Consider the following 27,297-nt stretch of genomic DNA (forward strand, 5'->3'; position numbering starts at 1 on the left):
CAAAAAATAGAATGACGTTTCCACTGACATTTCTTCTTGTCCAACTGAACAAGAGAGATGGGGCGCCAACGTGAAACGTGGAACTTGCCTCCAGTGTTTCATCGTGAATTGACAATAAACATTCGTTAATAATTCATCGTATTTATTGTCCTGGTGTTGTGTCGTATTAAATGTCGAAGTGATCAATAAAATTTGATAATGCCATCGAGGAGGAGCAAAGGAGGGCTAATTGCCAAAGTTAATTTTCCTCTCTACAGCATTCAGATGCTCACCAGCAGACACATCCTGGTGGGTGGTGGTGGAGGATCATCAAAAACTGGAGTGGCAAATGGATTTGTAAGTGGAAAATTATATATCCACCAGTCGCAAACTCATTACGAGAATCTCTGATTTTTTAAAGAATTTCTGGGCATTTTTTAATGACGTCGTGGGGTTATGTTTTTGCTTTTTTAAATCCAGGAAATCTTCGAGCTGTCACACGATGGCTGGCAGTTCACAGCTGAGGAGGTAACGAGGCACGAGACGGGACCTAGTGTTGTTATGAATTGTGCCTGCACCAGTGATGAGAAGAAGACGTATCTTGTGGCTGGACAGGAGAGTCATTGTCAGCTGTACGACGTTACTTCGAGGATCGTTACTCTGGAGAACGGTGAAATTCTGAAAGGGACTAGTGCCTCCACCATTAACAAGGAGAACCTCAGACAGAGGCGACTCAGCGAGAAAAATGAGGAGGTCAATGGGGAAAGAATCGAGGAGGTCAGGGGTTATTCTAATGCCAAACATAAGAAGCTGCAGCTCATTCTCAAACCCTCCACTAGTATTCAGACGGATTTCAGGTGAGTGGAGAATAATTCGTAGTTGTTCAGAACTTCAGGAATTTTTTTTATCTCTCGAGGATTTATTCCTCAATGACTAACGAATCAATAAAAATGTCCAGTGATTCAGAGCCAATCCAAAGGATAGTCCGAATAAGTCCGAACGGAAAATTGATGGCGACTGGTGGTCTCGATGGTGTCGTAAGGCTCTGGAAATTTCCCCACCTGACAAAAATCCATGACCTAGAAGCCCACACAAAAGAAATAGACGACATTGACTTCAACCACGATGGGAGCCTAGTTGCCTCGATAGCAAAAGATAGTCGTGCCATCGTCTGGGACGTGACCAAAGGCACAAAATCCCAGGAGCTGTCCTGGACGCCTCCTGCTGGTGGAAAATACATGTACAAACGCCTTCGCTTCAGAATTCCTACAGACAAAAAATCGAAGCCCCAGCTGTTCATTCTATCCAACTCAATAGTTCCGAAGAAACCCAGCTATCTTCAGCTGTGGGACCTCGAGCAGGGCCTCATCGTCAGGTCCACTTCCTTCAGGGAGACCCTATCAGCCATTGCTGTGTCTGACGATGGAAAATTCGTTGCTGTTGGCACTATGTTCTCGGGGAGTGTTGACATTTTTATCGCATTTAGTTTACAAAGGGTTCTTCATGTTCCTGGCGCACACAGCATGTTCGTCACTGGATTGGAATTCATTCCTTCCAAAATGGATGGACCACCCATCACCAGCAACTCAGAAGCTGCCGTTGTCAGCATATCCGTGGATAACAGAATTTGCATTCACAGCATTCCTTATCGACGTGAGTTTTTATTTTCCCTTTCTCGGTTTAAATCTAATCGTTTTCTCAAAGTTTACGAATTTGTCATTTTTCTTCCAGATACACTACCCTTCTGGCTGGTAATAATATTCATCATCCTGAGCATCTGTGGTGCGTTTACCCTGTGCAGTTACCTGGGTATATGACCCGAGTTACTCAAAACTGATCTAGTTAATGTCCATTTTATCGAGTCTAAATTATGTTTTATCGATTAAAAGGGGTAAAACCCAGCAAAATCTACTTCACACGTACAATGTAGATTGCAAGAAGTGATCTCTGCTGTGGATAGAAAATTTTTGTATGAGTGTGCACATTGGAAAATGGGTGTGAATACCTCTGAATGAATTTTTTTCGTCAATGTTTTTTTTTTGTGAGGCTCACGTGAGAACAGTCTCGTCGGAAGGAGATACCTTGCCAGCAATGCATCCGTAGGTAAATCTATTGAATTCCCGTTTGCAATTCGTAATTTTGTCCATTTTTTGCTCATGTATTAATTTTATCGTGTAACTATTAAGCTCCTTGAATTAGTCGTTAAATTTTTAGGAAAAATTGAGGGAGATTTGTTAGTTTCATTGTTTGTCGTACTCTTGTTTGAAATTTATTGGCTTTTTTATTGAATGAAATGAGTGGGGGTGGCAATGAGATCAATCCATTATTAAGAGATTATTTTTTTGAGAATTTTTTTTTGTTCCTTGTCATTTCGACACGAATTCTCTCACCTGTTCATTTCATTTGATTGAAAACAGTTGAGCTGTTGTCATGTGTTCGAGCCTTATTTATTTAAAATTAATAATACGGATGGGAGATTTATGTAAAATGGCTGAAGCCTGTGAATAGTGAAATAAAGATATTAGGATGAAATCTAATCAGATTCGTCACTGAATTATGAAATTATGTTGATCATATGATTTTTTCATTACAAATTAAAGATTTTGTTGGATCGATTTTTTTACTCTTTCGCTGATTGATTTTTTCGACGGTATAAAGGCTGTAAGAAAAAATTATAAATATTTCCACGATTACATTGTAAACAAATCGAGAAAATTTATGATGTTTGTTTCTCTCATCTCATTTGAATGTGTCCAGTCGATCGATAAATCAAGAGTAATAAATACTCCCAGGGGCCTTTACCCGGGGAATGAGGCGCCTCGTTCAGAGGAATGTCGTCCGAAATCGAAAGGGACCCCTCGGGTTACAACTGACATTTTCACCGATGGCTTCTTCTCCCGATGTCTCGTATCTCCGAAGATAAGTTTCAAGGCTCCAGGGTGAAAGGACGAAAGTGAAAAAAAAAAAAAGAAATATCAAGCGGAATTTATCCGAGAGTAAAACACTCCGAACGAGAGAGCGAGCGAAAAGAAAAAGTGGCGGAAAAAAAAAATGAAATGCCGGAGACAGAAAAATTTTCACATTCTTTATGTATTGAGAAATAGTTTAAGCTCTTCATTAAAATTAATACACTGCTTATATCTTAAATAATTAGAACGGGTACATACAATTTTCATCGAGCGAATTCATTCTAATATCCCCATCGTTGAATCGATCTCGCAATTTCAATCATTAATCTCTCCAACTAATTTCACATTCGATCCACACGCTGGGGAGATATCACTGGTGACCCCATGGACTTTCTCAGAATCTCTCCCTTCCATTTACCCAGTACCTCAAAACCAGAGAAAGTCGAGTTGTTGTCGAGATCACGCGCCTCAGTACCATGTAAACAATAATTTCAATATTCGTTATTTTTTTTCGGTGGATATTTACAAGTGAAAATCATCCGGTACTCGCAACGAGGGCATTACCGAATCTGGATTCAATATCGAAGGCACAAGAAATATTTTCTTATCAAAATTAATTAATACGTAATTTTTCAATTCATTCAATGAATTAAAGGAAAAAATATTCCAGATTCCAGAAATTACTCTTAATCGTGCAGGGACTATTAAATTTTCCACTCAAATTAACTTTTCAATTTAATCGCCTTGGAAATGAATAATTACCAGATGTCCCCGGAGATAATGGAAATTTCCGTGAATTTAATTAAAAAAAAAGTGAAAAAAAAATCACTTGATTTGAATGAATGAAATTTTAGAATAATTCCTAGAAGCAGTAGAATTTTTCCCGGAAGACAAATTTTTTTTCACTCCCACATCCCCATGCCTTCGCACCCTCAGCCCTCTCACTTCTTAACAGTGAAACCATCCCCAGTGGGATCGAGCAACCATGGATAATTATTGGGGCACTCCATGCAGGTGAAAAGCCGTAGAGTTTCACCAGGTAATTCCCGAGTGGTAAGCGGACAGGCATTGGGTAAAGAGCAGTACGGCTGTCCCTTCTCATCGCACGTTTCCTTCCAGTCCTGGAAATCCCTGAGTCCGGACAATTCGGTAGGTGTCTGCATCCACTTGATGACCTGAACCATAGTGACAAAGTATACATCCCCCCTGAGAGTCATTTCATCGATGAACTTGATGAGTTCATCCCTGTACTCCTTCTTACTCTTGAGCCAGGACGCGTGGAAGTGAAGACCGAGGGGTGCCCTGTTGCTATTGAAGTGCCTATTAAAATTGTGCCTGAGAAGTCGGCCAAATTGCTCCCCAGTCTGTACATTAGAGCACGAGTCAACCATATGACAACCAGGTAGTGACTCATCGAATGTGGGATCATCACGACGATCGAGCTCATTCATAACCATCTCCCAGACAGGATGCGACCTCGAGGGACAATTTCCACCATTGCCATTACACTTGTGGGGCATTCTGAAGTACAAAGTGTACGGCCAGATGGGAACCCGCCCCAGTGAGGCTGTGATCGAGGCATCATACACGAAGAACTGATCAGACATCATCTCAAATTGTTTATTACCTCCCACCCTGAGGTAAGGTGCTCTCATTCCAATTATCGAACCATCCGTGATATTTGCGAATCTTTCAATTATAAGTCTCGCCCCAGCCATCTCTGCTAGCCAATCGTCGTAAGTACCCTGGGTCCAGTACTGGGGATCGTCCTTGTGGGTAAGAGAGAAGACACCGATCTCGTGGCCCTTTCTGTGCAAATCCTGGACAGCTGAATAATTTGTGTACTTGTGGGACACGAAGAATGTTCCGCGAATTTGACAGCCATTTGGATTTGCTCGTTGACCGTTAAATATCTCCTCGTACAGGTCGATGTTGTCCACATTCACTGCACCATTGAAGGTAATTGTGATCATCTGGGGAACCTGGGATGGCTCGATATTACCCGGAATTCGGGTTCCATCGGCTGAACAGTAGCAATCCGGCAGAACGCACTGCGTTGGATCGCAATCTGGTGCACGATTTGGGTCCGTCTCCACCGCTGGAAGAGATTTAGTCATCAGATTTTCACGGATTAAGGGGGATTATCTCCTGGAGAAAATACTTACTGCAGGCGTTCTCATCGGACTCGTCTTTGCAGTCGGGCTTTCCGTTACAGAAGAGCTCCTTCTCGATACAGTCACCATTGCCGCAGGATAATTTACCCTCGGGACAGATGGGCTCGTCTGTCTTGAGAATAGGGAGTACCTTACGGGGTTCTGCAATTATCCAGATAATTGTTAACGAAATTAGAGGGATGCATTGATAATTAGCAACGACCAAAGTTGAATTCAAGGCCCAACTCCATACGCCTCTTGCCCCTTGTGTGATACAATCTACGTCGAAATGTGTATAATTAGTGAACTGTTTGTCAATCGTCAGAATGTCCGTTTGAATGAACTTCATTGAGATCATGTAATTAATCGTTCAGTAAAAATGCTCCTGGTAAATTGGGAGAAATAATTAATCCGACGAGTTGTGACGTATTCGGGTACTTCAATTTATTCGGCTCACGACGACGCACGCGTCTCATTTATTTATTTACTTATCATTGAGAGAAGACGCAATTTAAGGATCACTTTTTAATTGCGCTCCATACCCACTCCCCATTACAAAATTACTCTAGTAATTTCGAGAAAAAAAAAAGTCTCATTATGATAAAGATTGGAATAAATCGAAATCAGAAGTTTTTTAATCATCGATTTATGTCGGAAACTATCGATTTCAGGAGAAAACAGTGAAGAACTTTTTTGTAGCGGAAGAAGTTGTCGACAAAAAAGGTCTTCTGATATTTTTGGGTGAAATCGATGGTTCATGAGGTTAATCGATGTTTAGGATAACCGAGAACTCGATTTATTTCACCCTTTCGCTACTGATTTTGTAATCGATTATTTATTATTGTTGATTAATCTTCTTTCGTAACACAAAGTGAAAATGAACAGAGAGCATTAAATAAAAACAGCAGCTAGCAAAATAGTCCACGACTCGAGTCTTAGCGAGTGTTCTCTTTGCCTGAATTATTAGATAAATAATGAAGATAGTGAAGAGATATGCAGATGTATTATCACAATTTTAATATTGTTTGGTTTTTTGTTCATTAAAGAGATGTCGAAATTTTTAACTTCCATTAATTTCAGTGTAGATTTTTTTGTATCAGTGTGGTGTGGGTTATAGAAGTTATGAGAGATTACTCCAATTATTCAGATAATAAGCGTTTGAAGGAAAGAGAAAAGCTCGGGGTCTTGCTTTGAGAGTCTCTTTGCTTCTCAAGAGGGAAAATTCGGGATTGACTACCTCCAGGACTTTCCAGGTAGTGGAAAATTTTCTTCAGCACTTCAATTTACAAAACTCCATCGAAATTTCGTACAATATTTACTAAAGAGCGAGTAATCCGCGATTCGATTAATTTCGATAATTCAAGCGAGAGTTTTTTCATTCGGTAAAATTTATTCTTAATCGAGAAATAAATTTTCCAGAATCAAAAATATCTTTGATACTTAATATTCTTCAAATATTTTACAATTTATAAATTTTTTTCAGATCAGAAAGCAAAAGATCAGTTTTTGTAATTAAATCGTCGATTGAGTTCATCGAGCTTTTCGAAAATATTCCAAAAACCAAGGGAGATAGAAAAATTCGTGTAGGAACTTTTTTTTAGCTCTCGTCAATCTCCACAAAAAATGTTGAGATAAAAATTTGAGTATCTCCCGTAGTTTCCGTGATATTTCCGTGAGACTCACGGAAGAGTGAAAGAGAAAAAGTGGATTTATCGCCTTTAACCACTCGGCTACAGAATTTTCCGCGTGAGTTTCATAATTTCTTTGAAAAAGTGAAAATTAATAGTGATAAGTGTTGAAAATACGAATGGAGACTGAGGAATCAAGATATTCGTAATGAAAAAATAAAGATGGTCGGAAGAAATTGAAAGCTCGAGTGAAACGGGGACATCGTGAAAGCGTTTGAGATCGCAAAGTGAGAATTTAGTATCTAGAAAGCGAAAGATCTAAGCAGTTAGAGATATGTCTGTACAGAATGAGGGAAAAGTCGAGCGGCCTTGTTCGTCGATCAAATAAAATAAAAATAATCGGTGAATCGATCCCTCCATATCGATTTTCCCGGCTCTCTATCCCACATTAATCAAGATAATTATAATCCACAAAGTGGATGGCCATGGCCGCTCGATTGATCCCGATTGTCTCCTTATAAAAACAGTGAGTAAAAATAAAAGTTAATGACTTCAAAATTTTTTTCCAAAGTGCGTCGATTTTTTTTGCGTGCTACGGCGCGAGTCTACGAGCATTACCGGGGATTCGTTGAATTCCTTCAAGACCTCATGACAATTAAGAATTATCTCAAAGGAATTCTCACACCGAAAAATGTTCTGTGCAATTTTTCTCCAGGTAATTTCCCAAAAAATATTTCATCAGTGGGATATCTCGAGAGGTATTGGATTGAGAGAGAAATGTTAAGAACCTTTTTCGCAGAAAATTCTATGTACAAGAGAAATGGTCTTTTGACATTTTCCTCTCAATCCAGTAGTTTTCGAGATATTTTCGGAATAATGACGAAGTGGAGATCGTGTGATTGTGGGATGCGCAATATTTCGAGAAAATCGGAACATTTTTGAGGTGCAATTAACGATAATCCGGCGCATAATTTTAAATTCCCCGTTTGAACGTCACTTACTCTCGAGCTTGTCACAGTTATGGACCTTGCCCTTCCAGTCGCAGGTCTGTTTGTCCAAATCAAAGGCCAATCCACTGGGACAGGTGATTTGCTTCAGTCCAGATCTTGTACACCTGAGGGGTAAGAACGGAGGGGACTTTGAGTTCAACTTAATTTAATTAACAATCGTATCTTACTCTCAAGCTGTTCGCAATTCTTCACGTTTGTCTTCCAATCGCAGGTCTGTCTCTCGATGTCAAATGCCAAACCAGTTGGACACTTGACAGATGCCAATCGGGTTACACCGATCTCAGTCGCTTTGTCGCATCTGATTTTGTTGGGGAAATAAATTCAATAAATGAGAGAATTGCGGAATTTTTCTCCCTCAATTATGGGGTGATTAGGGGGTAATTAGGAGGTAATTAGAGGGAATTCCTCTCTTGCCTTTCTTGTCAGATCAATTGCGCTCTCAAGGACTCGTCGAAATGTCATTGGAAGACTGAGAACATCAGATCAATCTGATTTTTATCGGAGAACACCTCAAATTGTTTATCAGGATTCTCATAATTATTGTGCAATAATCGGTAATAATAATTAATAAATATGATATTTAATTCTTCATTGTAATTCGTTAGTGATTAATTGGTGATAATTTTGTGTGCAGTGTAATTTTTAATCGTTAATTATGTTGTTGATGTTAATGTTATTTAATTTGAATGACGATTTATTAGTAATTAATTGTTGATAATATTTTCAGCGTGCAAAAACCTGTTTTGTCATAATGAAATGAGAGGAATTTTAAATTCCGCGGAATTTAATGAAATCGCTGTCAGCAGAATGAGAAAAACCTCTTTCCCTCATAAATATTCCACCCAACGACCGACCGTTAATTAACAATCAATCAGTTACTCGGAAGTTGGTATGACTCCGTTAATCACTGGTTTTACAGTTACCTAGAAGGTGTGGAGAACTTACCGTTGTCTCAACAATGATAATCGATCAGAAATATTTCAACCGAGGTGGAATTATTTAATGAACAATTGAATAATTCAATGACACGAACGACAAAAATCGTGGAATCCAGTGAAATCCGATGGAAAATTAAATATAAATATTTTAAGGGAAATCTTATCGAATTTTCTAACGAATTCGTCGATTTATCCTTTAGATTTTTCGTCGCTCGTGGAATTATTTATTAAAAATGACGCATCTAACCTCACGACATCCCTGCAATCTCCATCGACACTGAGACGGAAATACTCATCACCAGGTCTGTCCTGGCAGAGTTCCTCAGCATTAGCACCAGCTCCATCCTCTCCCTCATCATCTTGCGCTCTCACCGTAACTGCGAAATGCCAATTATTACGACATCAGCAATCAGTTTGAAATATTACCATTGTTTTTTTTTTATTTATCCCCAGGAGGTGAACGTTTGAGCAATTGGGTCCGACTTTTTTTTTTCGTTATTTCACATCACCACAGATGCTGTTTGAAATTTTTTTTCTCATCGGGAAAAGCCGAGACACGAGCGAAGGGTCAAAGAACTCCAGTGAAGTAGAAAGTCTTGGAAATGTCAGGGCGAGACTCCGGTAGGGGAAAGCAACAGCTGCACTGTTTTAAAATTTTTTATTTCTCTCGTAAAAAATTGTATCAAAAACAATTCCGTGCAATTGCAAAATTTCCCGACAAAAATTGCATTCACTATGAATTTTCCATTAATTTCCATCGACTTTCGTAAAAATTCTTTGAATTCTAATGGACCAATAACAAATTCCCTGTGATATTGTTAATTTTTTGTTAATTACCGCGAGATAAACAATGTTGTGGATTTTCAACGGAAAATTCTTCGAATTTCCACGGGAAAGTATTTAATCGCGAGAATTATCGGATTGTTATTATCGTTGATTTAATGTTTTAATAAATAAATTATATTTTTACTAACTAATATACGCAGAGGATTAATTTATTTAATTTTTCACAGATTATTTATTCACGACGCACTTGACTAAAAAAACCCTTTCCCCAATTTTCAAGAAATCCGTAAGTTTTCCGGGAATATCTCCAAAATGAAGGGAGATAGCGAAATTTCAATGGAAATCTTTTCCGTAGATCTGACAAAGACGTACGAAAAAGGTGATGACAAAAATTTCTCTATCTGCCTTGATTTTAGAGATATTTTCAAAAATCCAACGGATGGCTGAGTTAACTCATCTCCGAGGAGATAAATCATCTTCGTATCGTTACAGAATTGATTTTTTTTTCTCTTATTCCAGGAGGAAGTTGTGGTTTACTCACCGGCAAGTAGAGTTAGGCATCCTAGGAGAAATATAAACTTTGGCGACATGATTGTCGTCAGCGGGACAGAAAACGTCTGGACAAGCCGCGCCCTCTCGCCCCTCTATATGTGGACCTCCACTCCTTCCCTTCTTCTTGTCCAGGACTTTCACCTTCCGTCTGGTGCTGCCATCGTATTTAATTTATTTCCACCAGAATTAATCACAATTAAAGAGTCTTTATTGAATTTTAAAACTGTCCAAAGGCAAAGGTTTGAGCGTCTGGACCTCTTGCTGGCAAAGAGCTGGTCCTCCAGGTTCTCCAGGTTCTCCAGGTCCTCCAGGTTCTCCAGGTCCTCCAAGTTCTCCAGGTTCTCCAGGTTCTCCATGTTCTCCAGGTTCTCCCATTTTCTCTTCCCCATTTTTGATCCTCGGATTTTCTCGACTTCGTCTGGCTAAAGTACAACCTAATCTACTTGATACGTAGAGATATTCGCGGCGAAATTTTCACACGACTTCTCGAATAAGTTTCTACGATGTTCTAGATTTTTCTAGAAGAGAGATTGTACTCCCAACGACTCGTGCTCTCGTCATTTTTTTTCAGTCATCGAGAAACAATTCAGGATGACTCTCGATTTTACCTCCACATTGCGCCGGTTAAAGATCACGATAATATTTATTCCCTCAATAGGTCACGAATGATTAAGCCGTTGATCAGTCGCGTGCAACATTGTTAACAATTTCTCCAATAATTTCCATTTTCAAAAAATCATTTCTCGAAATTGAAAACAATTGTTAGCCTCATTTTCCAAAAATCTCCGTAATTTAGAAATAATGGATTGACCAGGAAGAATGTAAAAAAAAAAAATCACTTTAAGCCCGTAGATAATTCGAGAGATTATTTCCACCTGAAATCCTCGAGGGGCCAGTATCCAAGATAGAAATGATCTCACCCTGGCATTTTCCATCTCCAAGAAAATAAAAAAACGACTATTGAATTAAGAAGACTTAATGCCCCTAGATTGCTCAATCCCATAGCTATCTCCAGATAACGAGGAACACCAGAATGTTCTTTGTTCTCGAAGGGTGGAGATTCCCGTGGCAAGAGACAAGAACCACTTACACCATCAACTATTCCTTTTTTTATTCTCACTGTAGGTGAAAACCTGTTTGAGTAATTCAGATGTACACTTGGTGATACGACCTATACACGTGGTGAAGCGTGGAGAGTGAAGTGAAAATGATGATGAGAAGAAATTCAGGACAAGTATTTTTTATTTTATTCGTCTCTTATTTATCTGCCATTCAATTTTCTTACGTAAACTCGATATACGCTCCTTCGATGGCTATTTTACTCCATTATCAGTCGTAATTACGGTTGGGTCATTATTATTAACTTGTTTATAAGAGGAAAAGACTTTTCTCAATTCGTGTTATTGTCAGTAATTAAATTTTGGCTGCAGCATTTCGAAAAATCCGAGGAGATGGAAAAAATGAAAATAAGAATAATCCAAAAATCGATTTATTTTTTTCTTTTCTAAAGGAAATTTCTTTGTAAACACTTGCCTCATCTTCCATTCCCCCTTTATCTATTTGTTTATAAAAAAACGTCTCGTAAATGTATAAAAAAAAATGGCGAATTGGATTTTCCACTGGATTTTCAAGCGAATTGTGGAAAATCATAAATGAGTGATTGATTGCAGGTGATAAAAGTTGGCTGTAAAAAAAAATTAAAAAAATAAAATATTTTGCAGAGATGAGTGTAGGTCAGTGTGCTATGAGCTGGAGATGGCGCCGGGTTGTCGAAGCATTTTAAAACCCGGTTGGCAACTGACATTTATCCAACCTTCGAAGCTCAATGCTCGTTTTATGCCACTCCAAAATGCCGGCTCAATTCGAGGTGAAATAATGCTGACTCCTGGGTAACACCAGCCACCAGTGACCACCCATGATTAATTCAGGACGGCATTCGGAGATGGAATTCTCTTCTCAGATATCGAATCATCGGTTAAACCGGTCCTAATCCCCAACAAATGTTATTCTCATCACAAAACAAGTTGTTTTCTTCCTCCACACATTTATTCATTTATTCATTACCCACCTGCGTCATCATCCCCACAAATCACTCCAATAAATAATTTTCAATCAATTTTAAATATCGGGAAACCATTCCTTATTCGAAACCCAATAAAGAATTTTTTTCTACTATAAATATTTGAACATCGATTGGTGTTGATTGAAAAAAATTATTTTTTATGTGGATAACATTATTTTATTTCCATTCACAATGAAAGACTCGAGTTGTGGATTTATTGAATGATCATTCTCACTGAGACAGCAACGAAAGATCGACATGAAAGTCATTTATGAAATAATGAACCATCATTACAGTAAAGTACAAGGCTAACCTGCCAGGATCCTAAATAATTCCTCAGTGGTGATACAAAGTGGTACTGGCCACGCGAATTGAGTATTTAATGAATATCCCCGAAGCCCGTGGGATTAGAGAAAAAGTTGATAAGATATTTTTCCAAGTCCATGAAATTCTCCACAAAAAAGTCCCATGACGAAATCCTCTGAGTCCTTTCTGTCCGGAGATATCCTCTAATCTGCCGATTCATTGGGTATTCATCGTTAATTAAGGGATTACTTGAATCTCCAGTGATAAATCAGGAGATGTGGGATTTTAATTCATCTTCTAGGGATTTTTTGGGACGACGTTTCATTATCCTAATCCTCGGAAGGCGAAAATAACAAGTGGAAAGTCTAGGAGTGGATGAACCCGGGGGCCACACCAGGTAGGAGTTTTACCACTTGATGAGGACATGGTCAAGGTGAAGAGCACGTGCTTGGAAATACATATCCATGTATATGGATATATGTAGCCGATAGGATGGAATGGAATTATGACTTCTCAGCGCGTCTCCTCTTCCCGTGACGTGAGTCGAATGCATTTACCCTTTTTTCTTTGAAATAATTTCAGTTCAATGTGACCTGGTTTCAAAGGTCAATGGTCGCTTGCTCGAGTCTGGGAGGACAACAACAAAAAAAAAATCAACAGGCGATTATCGATCTCTCGCGATGAGAATCATTATCTCCGCGGAAACCCGCAATTTCACATCCTATATTTTTCATTTCAGTTTTTGGAGAATTCCTCCGAAACTAGTGGACATACCGAAATTTTGAATAGTACCTTTTTTGTAGAATACAATAAAACCTGCAAAAAAGGTAATTATAAAAATTTCTGTATCTCTCTTAGCTTCGGAGATATTGTCAGAGGAGTTGGGAATTTTTTGCTTTCGGTCTTCGGTTGATTTTCTGGTTTTCTTGATTACAGTCGTTTTTTTATTGAAGTTATTATCAATTTATCATCAATTTCTTTTGGTGTAATTATGTGTGTGATTATATTGATAGAGTGGATTGAGGAAACGGAAGGAACACGCAATGCACGATGGAATGAAAGAAAGAAAATTGAGTAGGTTTTTTTTATCTTACGGAGAAATCTCATTAGAAATGATAAAATCATTCATAATACTCTTACGATTGCCATCATGTGTGGGGATAAAAAAGGAAAAGGTCTCTGATGCCTAATAAATTTACCATGCACTGATGTTTTAATGCGTTGGTTGTCAGAATAAAGTGGGCGCGTATAATTATGCGCATCCCGTATTTACCGAAACGGACGCCTCCGTCACATGACAATCGCGTCATTCCAGAAAAAACTATATAAAAATAAATAAAATAAAATCGTCAGATTTATAAACAAATCGATAAGAAATATTCTCGTACTTTATACATCCTCAAGAATATTTTATTTAAAACAATTCTGTGAGAAGGAAATTTCTCGAGAATTTCATTAAATGTCAAAGATATAAACGAGACAAATCACTGATTCCTGAAAATAAAATGTAAATACGAGTGGTGGAGGAGTTCTAGGATGGTGAGGGGGTGGAGGAGTGGAGGGAGTGGAGGGGGTGAAGGGGAGAGATGTCATTTGATGATTGTCGAGGGGGAGAGGGGTAGGAAGTGCTTGAATGTTCAACGGTGGTTCACCTTCGGTGCAATCGGTGTTCACAACGCAAGGCCTTCCGTTATATTTCACCTGCACCCCAAGTAACAACAGATTTCATTGTCTTCTGCGTATTTCCGCGAATGATTCAATGATTTATGCATCTAACCTGCGGTATAGAATTTATTCTGCACTTCCTTGTTCGAAGGGAGTGAATTAACCGCCGGTTTTGGCGGTTTTTTATTTAGGCAAAATGATGGATCACTCATCAACTCGAGGATAAATGAGAATTATTGAAATGAAAGCCTTTCTACACTCCGGCGACCCGATTTTTACCTTTCTAAATTAACCTCGGAGATACGACTTCATCACAGATAACTTGGCGTATATCGTCGCATCGTCAAGTCGATTTCCAATTTCATCGGGACGCTATTCACGCGTTGCATTCGAAAGTTTTTGGATTTTATCTCTGTGGGAATTTTTAAATTTGGGAGAGCTATTTTTTCTGATTTTCGAAAAATTGGGGAAAATACGTTGAGATCCATTAATCCGAAAAATTGTTATAAACTCAAAAAATTCGTGTCTTATTAAAAAAAAATGAAATTCCATAATTTCCAGAATTTCAAAAATTTCCAAAATTTCCAAAATTCTCAAATTTCCAAAATTACCAAAAATTCCAGTTTTTGAAATTTGACCCCTTGGAATTAAAAATTCCGCGAGTATATTAAACAGTGCGTGAAGAACATAAAATGGCGACGAACTCAAAAAAATATGTGGCAACGTAAAACGTGTTTGAAAATTAAGAAATTAATTAGTTAGAATGTATTAAGAAATAAATTAGTTAGAATGTATCAATGCACCTTTACCTTTCGCCAGTAAAACCCCGGGATTACCACAACTTCATCATTTATATACTTGACTTTTGCACATGTCACTTGAATGGTACAGGAATTATTTATTCCCAGTGCAAGGGAGTCACCGTGTCAAGAGTCAACTCCTCGCATTTTAATTCCCCAGGGTGAATAAAAGTTAGAAATTAATACCGAATGGGAAAGGGGAGGAAGGAAAGAAAGGGGAGAAAAGGGAGAAAGGGGAGGGAATGAGGTGTATTCCTGGTGAATTTAGTGGTGATAAAATGACAATTTTTATCCTCTCCTGGTGTGTTGGCACGACCTTGTCTCCTGTCACTTTCACCGTTGGCCGACACAGGGTCGCGATATCGTGGCCGAGGTTCGCCCTCCAGACGATCGATATATCCTTTCAGCCATAACCCACCTCGTTTCTCCTTCATTCTCACTTTTATTCCTTAATAAACCCTTCCACCGACCTTGCCCCTCAGAATTCCCTCGACCATCGAAAAACAAATTACTCTTCAGAAATAAACAATTAAAATATAAAAAACTCGATAAAATTCAGGTGTTCAAAATATTGAATTCACCCTGAAAATCGATAATCGAATCCATGCGATTTTTTATCGATTCAAAGATAAACCAGATTGATTTAAAAATTGAGAAATTGTTTACCGAAAAAATTGAGCGATTCGGCGTAAAAATTTCCGAAAATATCAATTCACTTCGCGATTCAGAAATTTGAGACTGAATAAAAATTGCAAGTTGCAAATTTATTAATTTCCTGAGTTATTGCTCTCGCGTGTAAAATGGCACATTCATGGGGATTGAGTGGATTAAGCTGAATAGGTCGTCATCATCTCCGAGGAATAAAATTCCCTTTGTCGTATTATTGGACCAGTGTTTGTACAGCCCGAGGGTACGAATCACCGGATAACTTTCACTGTCAAACGTTATATGTCACGTAACACCACGAGCCGAGGCCGAACAACTGGTTGTACCAGAACTGACTGGTACACCCGTACATTTAATACATTTTAAAATCCACTGAAATTTGGTATTAAATAATAAATCTAACAATTATAAATAAACATTTATCTCAATAATTTCACAGCTCATTCGCTTTGCCAAACCCTTTCGAAGAATCAGCCGAAACAATGACCTCGAAATTTCGCAATAATTACGGAGTGCAAGAAGCTAATTACCTCCCAGCCCCCTTCCGCCCCTTCTCCCCCTTCCCCCCTTCCGTCCCTTCCGCCCCTTCCACCCCAAGGGAGAAAATATCAAAAGATTATTTATAAATTAATCATTTCAATTCTTTTTTTGTATCGTTTGTTTAATGAAATGAAATGGTGGTCTATTTTTATTTAAATTCATTTCACCGGGAAAACCTCGAATCCGTAATTGTCCTGTTATATTCAATCGTATGTGCAACGCAATTGCGTTTTTCAAATCGATATAAATGGAGCGAGAATGAGTGGATGAATAACGAGAACAAAAATGAAAAGAATTGAATCAATGGAAACGTAAACAGCGCCGACGGCCACAGGTGCTCGCGGAAAAAGGAAACTGTTCTATAAACAAGTGTTTAGCTTTATTTGTTAGTAATTATTATTATCATCAATTATTAATTCAGCCGTGATGTCGAAAAAAATGGCGATTACACGGGCAGTTGACTGGTAATTATTTCAGGTGATAATGAATTTTTATTTTAACAAAAAAAAAATCAGGAAATCGGGGACATGGTTTATTAACGATTGTTATTATAATTGTTAATATAATTGTTATTATCAGATTTCATGGACAAGAAGGATTCAGTGATTATGATAGAGAAAATAAAAATTCTAATTTTTAATTATCATCAATCGATTGTACTCGAAAATTCAGTCATTATTCCTCCGCCTTCTAAATTAAAATCAGAAATTGTGTCGAGTGTGTTGAAATAAATTCAATCAATTGCGGTTCTATTTTTGATGAAATCAATCCCGGAACTATCAGCTGAGTAATTGCTTGACGGGTCATACTCTATGACATACACTCGTGCAACCCAAAATCCAATTAACGATCCGTGGGTCAATTATTTGGAATCGATGGGAATAAAATGTCACGCAAACCCAAACAACGAAAACACACGTAATTAATCACATTCGTAATTTTCCCTCGAATTCACAATATCGCAGTACAAAATAAATAATACGTCACAACCATAAAAAATTAGAATTGACAATTCGGATTTTTAACCATAAAATTTTAATTCCAATAAATCAGTCCTTTTTTTATTAAACAAAACGTTTGATTAATTAATTAATTCTTATATTAAATAACGCTCATTTGATTGTTGATTCAATAATTAATTAATTTGGGTTTAAAATATTGGCGAAAAATATAAAAATGTTATTTTCAGTAAATATTCTGTAATGAGAATAATATTTTTTTTCTGATTATTAAAAATTATTATTATAGAAGTACTGGAAGCATTTAATCAGTGCGGATAATAGCAGAATGAGAAGGGGAGTTATTAAATCCATCGGAATTGCCGCGGAAGGGAAAAAATTGAAGCGGTGAAATTAACGACTACTTTACTACTTTATACTAGGTCAGTGGGTGACGAAGGCATTCTGGCAGAGACTGCGGTTATTATCGGAGTTGATTTCGATGAAACTTATCCACTTCGTTACAAAATAAGAACCCGAGGAATAGATTTCCCTATCCACTCCGTTCTCCGGAAATATCCGACTTCATATTTAAAAATCATAAATGAATTTTCATTAACTCGAGAAATTCTGGAAAAATTATGGAATACTTTCTATTTCACTGTCCATAGGAGAAAGAATCCCTTTAATAAATAATAATTAACGAGGGAATAATGTAATTTTGGAAAATTGAGTTGATTGTGATTGATAAAATTAATTCAATAGATCATCCGATGTGATTTGATCGAGAAAATCGGGTTGAGAGAAGAGAAATTCATTACGACTAGTAATTTTCCTACGAGTGTAAATGACAAAGTGAAAACATGCCGATGATATTACAGACGAGAAGTGAAACTGACGATGTGACAATGAAATTACCGAGGTTAACCACAAATTTTCATTGAAAATTTTTCATCCCTATTTTTTAATTCCTAATTACTATTAATTTTTTTTCTTTCCACAATTCTATGATTACGATCAAAAACATAACACATTAATTAAACAACATATAATATAAATAATAACAAATAAATAAACAAAATGGTTGAATTGACGTAAAAAGGGGAAATGAATAATACAATGATTTTTTTTTTTAATTTGAAATACCTGAGAGGACGTAATTTGCAATTCGAGGCCAGGGATTGAATCCGTCAACTTTCCCACGAATATCATGAACCGAGGATCACAAGTAATTCACCAGAGTCAATTGAAATTCCCAAGAAAGCTCATTAATTATTCCACAGCCTGAAGTACTTGCACCAGAGCGTGCGTCACCCTCCGCTGCTCCAAATCATCTCATTTCCAACACAAAGATATATAACAATGGTACGTATGACTCATGGAGAAGTACTCGTGCAAAACTACTCGATTTTTGTCACACTCTGTTTACCTCGATCATCATTACCAATTTCTTTTTCATGTTGCGCAATCGGACAATGCACTGTCACGTATGACTCCTGAGACTTTCCACTCTCATTACTCTTTAAATTGGTCATTAGACCACAAGTCATTGCGATGGCTTCCGTGTTTTTTTAAATAATCAATATATTCATGAAGAATTTCCACATTTCGCCTAATAAATTCCCACAACAAATCAATAATCATATTTTCCTTATCCTAATTTTAATCACGAGGAAAATTGAATTTTATTGTAATAGATTATAATTATAACAATTTTTTGAGACTGATCCATAAAAATTATTCCCTAAATATTAAATTGCAACATAAAAACGGGGAGTACTCTGAATTTTAATAGCGGAATGGAATTGGAGAAATAATGGCAAAGTGTTTGTGGATGTTTAGTAGTCCGTCGCCTCTCAGGATTTTCTTCAGGAACATAAAAGAGGACCTGCCAGATCCCCAGGGTGGAGGAATGGCAAAGTAGCTGGGGTACACTCCCTGTTATCGCTTCGAGGAATCGTCAAAGACGAGAACTGAATGACGAAAAAAAAGAGGAAGAGTAGACGAGAACTCTTTATCAGGGTAGTCTATTTCTTCTCAATTGTCCACCTGAAATCACCGAGACTGGAATTCTCTTGTTATTTCTACCACACCTCGACAGTAGACGCCCACACGGACATTCCGCGGTGGACATTTCTCCATCCGAAGATATAAAAGTCCTTATCCTGCAGCAGAAAAACAGATAGCCGATTAATTATTGTCTTCCGGGTGAAGGAGTATGGATCTGTGCCTCGTCCTTGGGCTGAAGGACTTTATATCGAGAGAAATTTATCGGGATTCCAGGAGGATTTGTCACGGCCGCAGGAAAAATGATTTTCTCTTCAAAGAAAATTGGCAAAAATAGGAAAATGTTCCGTGATTATTTCCATTTGTTCAAGTGATCGAATTTTGGTATTGTGGAGTTTTGGAATTGGAAAGTGTTGGAAAGGATTAATGGGTCAGTGGTTTTCATCATGAAAATCGGTGTTCGGTCCAGGAGTTGGTGGCAGCGATTGGACAAAGTGCGTAAACTCACGCCTGAAAATCTCGTAAGCGAAAGTAGTGAAAGCGCAAACCGATCTGGAAGGTACCGAGACAAGGCCGATGTGTACTAGGCCCCGGAGATCACATCTCGAACTGGGAAACAAGGCCAATGCACACGCCATGATAAATTCCAACAAAAAATCATTTTGCCCACAAAATTTTTGCGAAAATTCAAAATCTTCCCACCACAAAATAACCAACACCAAGAAATTATCTCGTAATTTCTAAAACTTCAATTAAAAACAGTCATTATTATCACAATAATTGTCATCGAATTTGTTAAAGTGTTATAATTGTTGATAAATAATTATGAATTAATTTTTATGAATTAATTTCGTCTGATTTGAATAGAATGATTTAATTAAATTCGCCAGTTCGAGTCGACAAGGCGATCTTAAATATAATATTTCAAAAATTTCAAAATTTTCGAGAGAAAAATGGCGGCAATGCCTTCTATCGCTCACACATCGAGAGCTCGAAGTACTCCTGGATTTACGCAATATTCATTAGCATGAGAGATTACAAACCCGGTGAAATGTCTTCCTCTCGGGTTTTCCTCAAATGGGTAATCTCTGTGTCGTGCAATGACGGAATACCTGAGCATTGGTACACGACTCCATTGTCCCCCGATTCGTGGGTCGAAATGACTTCACTAATCGATAGCCATATTGTTCGAGTTGTTCAGAATCACCGTAAATTACAAACCGTGAATTTTTCCCCACCTGACCTTTTTTCAAATGTCAAATTTCTAATCTACCGTTTGAAAAGAATTTCAAAATCACGATTCAACATCGAACAAAATCGATTGGTAGAGTCGATGAAAGCATCTGGTGACTTCGATGACTATTAGATACAGGAGACATCGGAATGCAATCGCGTCGGTTGGCATTTGACGAGGCTGTCGGCTTTCATTATTTATTTTCTTTTTTTTTTTATCATTCTCTTCGGCATTTTTTTTCTCCTACTCTCCTTCACCTCCGCGATGTTGCTTGTTACGAGGCGGGAAAATAACGGGATTTTGTCGATTCACTCAACCACTCATCGATTATTAGCAATTTTCTTTGTTTCTCCTTCTATTCACTACCTGTCATAAATTTTCACGATTAACAATTATTCTCACTCATCGCGACTCTTCCACTAATTGAAAAAACTCGATATGGTAAGTGGTCGATTTGTTATTTAAACGAGCAGGGAAAAAGTTTCTCCATCCTAGAAAATAAATTTTTAGATCCCAGAAATTTATATTTTTTTTTATCATTGTGATAAAAATAATTACTACAAAACAGAAGGTAAAAAAAAACAATGAACATAATAATAATTATGATAATAATAATAATAACAATAATAAATTCCTAGATTTCCGATATTTTTTTTTCTTTGGATGATTTTATGAAATGAAAATGATAAAAATACTGCGGATTAATGAAAAATATAAATAAAATATCGAGAATTTTGAGGAAATATCTATTTTTATGGTGATTAATCTGTTGGCAATATTCCACGGTTAAACAAATATATTCTCCAGGTGGAAAGGCTTTCTTCAAGTCGCCACATAATTTCCTCCACAAAGCCTCTCACCAATAAAACCGGAAGTACATCGTAAATAATGATTCCTGCACTGCATTTAAGATGTGCTCATCGGAATTCCTCACCTCGGGCTGATTCAGCCAGCAAGATACCCCAAGGTGTAACCCCATTTCAGCTATGACCTGGAGATACTCGAGAACTTGGTGAAAACTCTCATCCTTCCGCGAAGAGGGGGATAAAAAAATTTCAATTAATAACTTTCAAACAATTCCCGTATTTGCACTCAACTCCACGACGGAAATGCTGTTGAAATTTTTTTCTCACTGCCGTCAATATCACCAGAGATGTCTGACCTCGGGGTGCGGATTGACCTCCACATCGTTCCCCCCGGAGTTTATTTCAACCTTGATCTTAATTCCACGCCCTAAAAAGGATACCCACCCTCATTATCCACCCGATCATCCAGTTTTTCAGCTCGTGAAGGTCTTCGCTGATTGAAAAAAAAAAATAAACAACAAACACCACAGAATTTTTATAATTTTCAACCATTTTTATTAAAGAATTCGCCTCTTAAAGTCATAATGTTGAAACAAATAAGAATATCACTTAGTTTTTTTCGTCAAAATATACATACATACAATCATGTACCATATATATTCATACATTTTATTGCGATATTAAGAATTCTCGACAGAGAATGCATTATTAATCGCACGAAGTTTTGGCGGATTGCTAGTTAAAGGAACGAGGAAAGAGAGAAAGATGAGAGGCTGGAGCGTGAAAATAAAAATATGGAGAAACGAAGAGAGTAGAATTAGAAAAGGGCATTGAGAATGTAAAGGAGTACGAGGAAAAAACAGTAGGGAAAATAAAATCGCGTCTATATTACACGTGGAATTTTGCTCGCCGTCTCGTCCGCCTTGTCGAGTGCAACGAGCAAAGAAACGTAATAAACAGTTACGACTCTCACTCTCGAAATCATTAAACTCTTGCGATGTTAGCCCGAAGTGCGCGAGGATATTAAAAAGAGAATAAAAGAAGAAGAGAGAGAGACAGATCTATAGAAATGATACAGACTGGAATTATTCTCGAGCACTGGTGATTTTCGTGAGTCAACTCAACTGTTCACAATTGTAAATATAAAAAATGATGGTCAACAGCCTAGAAGAAGCCATCGCCGGTGGGATCATTGAGCCATGGGTAATTGTTGGGACACCTGACGCACGTCTGGAGATTGAGAGTCTCACCAGGTACTTCTTTGGCTGTTAATTTGCAGGTGTGGGGTACCCAACAGGCTGGTGGTCCCTCAACGCTGCACTTCTCCCTCCAGGCCTCGAAGTTCTTCGATTCGGATGATGTCCTTGGATTTTGAATCCACTGAATGACCTGGGTCATCGTGACGAAGTACACGTCGTTGTGATTGGTGAGGACCTCGTCGATCCAGAAGAGGAAGGCATCCAGAAACTCGGGATTGTTCTTCAGCCAGGCAGCGTGGAAGTACAGACCCAGTGGTGCACGATTTTGATCGTAATGCCTGTCGAAGTTGTGATTAAGGAAATTGTAGAATTGATCACCGGTGAGGATGTTGCTGCAGGAGTCAACCATGGCACACCCTGGCAGGTACTCGTCGTTAACTGGATCCTCTCTTCTGTCTAGCTCATTCATCACCATCTCCCAGACAGCGTGAGACCTTTTAACCGGGGGGTAAAAAGAAATTTGCAATCGTTAAAAGCTGCCATAAAAGAGGCGCTTGAGGAACTCACCTGGTTGGACAGTGCTGGAGATTTCCGTGGCATCGGTGGGGCATCCTGAAGTACATGGTGTAAGGCCACAGCGGTGGATTGTTCAGAGCAGCTGTTATGGTTGAGTCGTACAAGAACGCTTGCTCCTCCATCATCGTGAACTGGTTGTTTCCACCGACCCTGAGGTATGGCGCACGAACTCCAACAACACTGTTGTCAGTCAAATTAGCGTACTTCTCAGCGATGATCCTCATACCCGCCATCTCCTTTGCCCAGTCATCGACCGTTGCATTCGACCAGAATCTCTCATCATCGTTGTGCCTGAGAACGAAATTATTGAGTCACCCCATTCCGAGTTGCCCCTCCCACGTGTCCTAATTGTGAAATTAATTATGAACACATCGACTTACGAGATGGAATGAACAGCAATTTCGTGTCCCTTCCTGTGCATCTCCTGAACAGCTGAGTAATTAGTGTACTTGTGGGAAACGAAGAAAGTCGCTTTGATGTCACAGCCATTGGGATTCTTCCTCTTTCCATTGAAAATCTCCTTGTAGAGTCCGATATTGTTGTTGTTGATGGCATCGTCGAAGGTGATGGTGATCATCTGTGGGACGTCCTTGTAGGGGATATCACCGGGAATGGTGGTGCCATCCTCGGAGCAGAAGCAGTCCGGCAGAACGCAGACCGAGGGATCGCAGGGTGGCGCCCGATTGGGATCATTGTCCATATCTGAAATAAAATCCAACTGTTGATCCTGTACGAGGATTGATGACCACAATGACCTAAGAACCCGATGAAATCAACCTACCGCAGACATTCTCGTCAGAACCATCCAGACAATCAGCTTCGCCGTTGCAGAAGAGTCCCCGCTCTATGCAGGTGCCATCACCACAGGCTAAAGAACCATCCGAACATAGAGGCTCTTCTGTAAACAGCATGGGCTTGGCCTTCCTCTCTTTATTCTTTGTCTTGCAGTTATTGACAGCTGCCTTCCAGTCGCACGTCTGCTTGTCAATGTCAAAGTACAATCCAGCTGGACACCTGATTGCCTGAAGTCCCGAGCTCGTACACTGAATGACATCACGACAGTTGTCACCCTCACCAGCTACAAGTCGAAACCACTCGCCAGCGTCCTTGTCCTTGCATATCTCATTCTCAAAGCTCTCGTCCTTCTTCGGCTCGTCCTGACGCTTCACCCTGACCGACGACGCACCATCTACAAAAATTACCACTCTCTGATTGAAGTTGATTTATTGTTGATGAACTTCTTTACAAGACTAGCCCAGCCACGGGGAAAGTTATCCCTCCCACCCCGGGCTGGGGCACGCCAGTGACGTCAGACGAGACAGGAAAGAGACCCTGGGGGCTTTCACGTTCTAATCTATTATGCAACTGTTGTCTCGCTGTTCCCCACCCTCTGACAAACCGAATCATCGGTGATTAAATCTGAACAGTAGCTTGTATCCAAACTACGCTGATTGGAAAGCATATTTATCCATTATTTCGCGTTAAAGAAATCGAGAGTCCATTGAAAACAGAAACAGGTTTTCGCTTCTCCTTCTACCGTCCATGGAATTTACATATTGACTGGTACGATCAGAGAAATTGAGCATAAATTATTGAAAAACCGGGAAGGTGCCTTTCTCCAACACTAAGTAACTCGTTTATATTTTTTTCATCTCCTCTCTCCCCCGACCGGAGACATTATCAGTACGTGTCATAATGCGGATGGAATATTGAAATAACTTACGTGTGACAGCTACAGCTGCTGCAAGCAGTACCACCACCGAGGACCTCATTATCCCCCTTCAATTACAATATCACGTTACGGTAATTACCGATCAATTCTCACCCCTAATTGATCTCGGAGAGACACCAAACGAGTTCGTCGATTGATCGAGCTTTTATCCAATTCGAGTCCAAACTTGGAATTTGGACTCGGGATAATCGAGAAGATCGGTAGCACTTCCGGTCGATTTGCTAATCGAGGGTAATTGATTAAATTACTAATAACTAGGAATAAATAAGATTTGATTGTTGGATGACACTGGATGTGGGGTGCGGACCTTGGATCGTAGGTACCGCATACGAACTGGCTGAGGCCCGCCACTCACCGGGCCTTATATTGCCACCACCACCTTCTAGTCCCCCGACTTCTTGTATCCCCTCTCGATTTCGATTCCGCTGCGGGTTTTGTTTGATCGGTGCTAAAATCAAGTACTGGCGCATACTCCTGGTGATGGTTTTAGGTGTGACGTCTTCTCGTGATTTCTACATTGATTATTTGTTTGGTTTGAATCATTTGGGAATCGGCATGAGGCCCAATTCAATTTCGAGTTGATTCCATTCGAGGCGATTGATCGATGGACATCGGGGATCAGCGGCTACGTTTCCCCAGGACTGCTGGCCATCGTCTGAAGTCGCTCTCATCGGCCAAGTCTATCAGGCCCACACGATGTCACCGACGGGACCCCCTGCCGGTTCTTTCTTCAGATATCCTTCAATTTCTTTTTACCGATTTCAAATTGGTCTGGCCCATTCGTCGATTTTCAGGAATATTGGTCAGGATTTCCTCGGACGTTCGACCTTTTTCGCTCTGGAATCTGTTATTTAGATTCGAGGAACGTCCTGGTGATGATCTGGGATTTCATCGGGACAGCGGATTGATCCATCAATTTCGGGGACAGGCGGACCCGATTTTTCGGGGATTGTAGTTGAGAGACAATTGGGAGAGACAATCCCTCGTTTCACTTTGGTATCACGTTTCAGATTGTAAATAGTCATCTTCTTCTAAATGTCAAGACGACGGAGATGAAAACCAGTGGGAAGGGCTCCCTTGGCATTTTCGACCGTAACATGACCCGGACCGACGCAATTTTTATTGCGCAATTTCGGAATTGTTACCGCGTCATTCAATGCCGCAGAGATGTTCTCGGATTATTCTCCTTTTCGGTGGAAATTTCTGTTGGGAAATTGTCAGTTCAGTGTGACATTTAGAAATTTCAGTAAACTTCCGAGGAGATTGACGTCTCACTATTTTTTATCGCTCAATCAAATTTATTATCACTCTTTTGAAATTGAGTCGTCCAATTGTCCGGGGAATTTTGTAATAGGGGATTGAGAAAAAATTGACACTTTCGCGGGCTTTAACTCGAATTTGAGTCATCAAATCTAATGCCAGTGGTTTTACTTTCCATTTTCTTCGTGTGATTTGTTTTATTTATTAATAAATTCGGTTATTAGGAGGCAGTAATTATCGCGATTTTAATTTGAGATAAGGGACTATGATTAGCCCATCGATATCGCGTTCTCTACCCGCGATGCTAAATCTTTGGATCGAGAGACCATAAGCGACATCTCGCGAGAGATCGAATGATCGAGTGATCTCAGTGGTATCGACCAGGAAAATTCAATTGAAAATTACTCAATTACATTGAACCACTACTGGTAACTCCAGCAGAAATCGTTTATCAAAATTCCAATCGATTCATAAAAAAAAAATCGTTCCTCAAATTCCTACTATTTATTTATATTCATTTAATTATTTCAATATTATTTATCCACCCGATTCAATGAGTCCATTAATTCTCATTACCTCCTATCATTTTTTAAAAATCATCTCTCGTATCAGAATTTTTCAATTTATTTTCATTTATTTGCAAATTTTAATTGATTTATTCCAATTATGATCGATAATGAATCTGAATGTCTCAGAAAAAATCGGAGTCCTTGACAAATATCCCTTCATCCACCCGATTTTCATCGACAGACCCACATGTTGCATTCAACCCCCTACCCACCCCCTCGAACTTCATGAATCCCACCAGCTCCATTACCCTCGATTAAATCGTCGCGCATTTCCCGAAAATCCCCTTAGACTGCGCCATATCATACCGCATCCCCGGTAAAGCCCACATAACCGTTATTTCTTATTCTCCCCCAGCATTTTTTCCATTTCACTGCTGGTAATAAAAGTGGACGAGCAGTGGTTAAAATTTTCAGCTGAAATTTCGAGGATAAATTCTCATCGCAACAATCCGCGAAGTCCCTCCAACAGCGAAAAAAAAATTTTCAACACAACTCTCCCATTTTATTCTGCGACTCGAATTAATTCCGATAATTCACCGGTCCCCATAATTATTCAATCTCAATAAATGAATTAATTACATAATAATAACGTCATAATTAACGCGATTTTTTCACTCCTAATGAATAATACTCTTAAATTTCATTCCACCATAATTTTTCAATTTCTCCGAATTCATTAATAATTCACGTAATTAATCATTAACAATTTATTATTCAATACTTTTATCTTTTATTCAAATTTTTAGTCACTCAGAGTTTTATCTCCAGATCACATGATAAAAAAAATAGACATAACTATTTAATGGGAGCCTTGAGAGAGCACCTGCATCTCCCTCGATTTTTCCGTAGCCTCTGCAATATTGATAACGGTATTTCATCCATTGGATTGTTGGTGAGGGGGTGAGAGGGTGCGAGGGTGAGAGGGTGAGACAGCAGCTGCATCTGTTGCATCTGTTGCATCTGCGTGGCATCCGCTCGATAA

At 38.9% G+C, this 27,297-nt stretch overlaps 3 protein-coding genes across 4 annotated transcripts; 1 reads left to right on the plus strand and 2 right to left on the minus strand.

Annotated features, from left to right (window-relative positions):
• Window positions 1–60: 60 nt before the first annotated feature.
• On the plus strand, window positions 61–2,544 carry LOC105269457 (prolactin regulatory element-binding protein). Its single transcript, XM_011309719.1, has 4 exons — window positions 61–336; window positions 460–836; window positions 938–1,632; window positions 1,711–2,544. Exons 1-4 carry the CDS (start codon window positions 199–201, stop codon window positions 1,794–1,796), a joined length of 1,296 nt encoding a protein of 431 aa, XP_011308021.1. The 5' UTR covers window positions 61–198; the 3' UTR covers window positions 1,797–2,544.
• A 505-nt stretch (window positions 2,545–3,049) lies between these two features.
• Window positions 3,050–10,037, minus strand: verm (LDLa and CE4_CDA_like_1 domain-containing protein vermiform). Of its 2 annotated transcripts, none has more exons than XM_011309721.1 (5): window positions 9,945–10,037; window positions 8,865–8,994; window positions 7,671–7,783; window positions 5,054–5,203; window positions 3,050–4,986 (listed from the first exon to the last, which is right to left on the minus strand). In XM_011309721.1, the coding sequence occupies exons 1-5, from the start codon at window positions 9,991–9,993 to the stop codon at window positions 3,830–3,832; spliced, it is 1,599 nt and encodes a 532-aa protein (XP_011308023.1). In that variant the 5' UTR covers window positions 9,994–10,037; the 3' UTR covers window positions 3,050–3,829. The 2 variants fall into 2 exon arrangements, with proteins under 2 accessions (XP_011308023.1, XP_011308022.1); XM_011309720.1 differs by lacking the exon at window positions 7,671–7,783 and adding an exon at window positions 7,847–7,977.
• Window positions 10,038–21,519: 11,482 nt separating this feature from the next.
• On the minus strand, window positions 21,520–24,807 carry serp (chitin deacetylase-like protein serp). The gene is made up of 5 exons (XM_011309722.1): window positions 24,478–24,807; window positions 23,536–23,943; window positions 23,135–23,456; window positions 22,746–23,045; window positions 21,520–22,672 (listed from the first exon to the last, which is right to left on the minus strand). Exons 1-5 carry the CDS (start codon window positions 24,524–24,526, stop codon window positions 22,144–22,146), a joined length of 1,608 nt encoding a protein of 535 aa, XP_011308024.1. The 5' UTR covers window positions 24,527–24,807; the 3' UTR covers window positions 21,520–22,143.
• Between the last annotated feature and the right edge of the window lie 2,490 nt (window positions 24,808–27,297).

The sequence above is a fragment of the Fopius arisanus genome, unplaced genomic scaffold (assembly GCF_000806365.1).
Source record: "Fopius arisanus strain USDA-PBARC FA_bdor unplaced genomic scaffold, ASM80636v1 scaffold00070, whole genome shotgun sequence".
Classification (NCBI taxonomy): Eukaryota; Metazoa; Arthropoda; class Insecta; order Hymenoptera; family Braconidae; genus Fopius; species Fopius arisanus.

Excerpts from the sequence above, each read along its gene's own strand:
- LOC105269457 (XM_011309719.1), top strand. The coding sequence starts at position 199 with ATGCCATCGAGGAGGAGCAAAGGAGGGCTAATTGCCAAAGTTAATTTT. Across the intron at positions 337-459 it reads CTGGAGTGGCAAATGGATTT|GAAATCTTCGAGCTGTCACA; the intron begins GTAAGTGGAAAA and ends TTTTAAATCCAG. Across the intron at positions 837-937 it reads AGTATTCAGACGGATTTCAG|TGATTCAGAGCCAATCCAAA; the intron begins GTGAGTGGAGAA and ends AAAAATGTCCAG.
- verm (XM_011309720.1), bottom strand. The coding sequence starts at position 9,993 with ATGTCGCCAAAGTTTATATTTCTCCTAGGATGCCTAACTCTACTTGCC. Across the intron at positions 7,978-8,864 it reads GATTGCAGGGATGTCGTGAG|ATGCGACAAAGCGACTGAGA; the intron begins GTTAGATGCGTC and ends CAACAAAATCAG. Across the intron at positions 4,987-5,053 it reads GTCCGATGAGAACGCCTGCA|CGGTGGAGACGGACCCAAAT; the intron begins GTAAGTATTTTC and ends AATCTCTTCCAG.
- serp (XM_011309722.1), bottom strand. The coding sequence starts at position 24,526 with ATGAGGTCCTCGGTGGTGGTACTGCTTGCAGCAGCTGTAGCTGTCACA. Across the intron at positions 23,046-23,134 it reads ATTGCTGTTCATTCCATCTC|GCACAACGATGATGAGAGAT; the intron begins GTAAGTCGATGT and ends TTTCGTTCTCAG. Across the intron at positions 22,673-22,745 it reads CTCCAGCACTGTCCAACCAG|GTCTCACGCTGTCTGGGAGA; the intron begins GTGAGTTCCTCA and ends CCCGGTTAAAAG.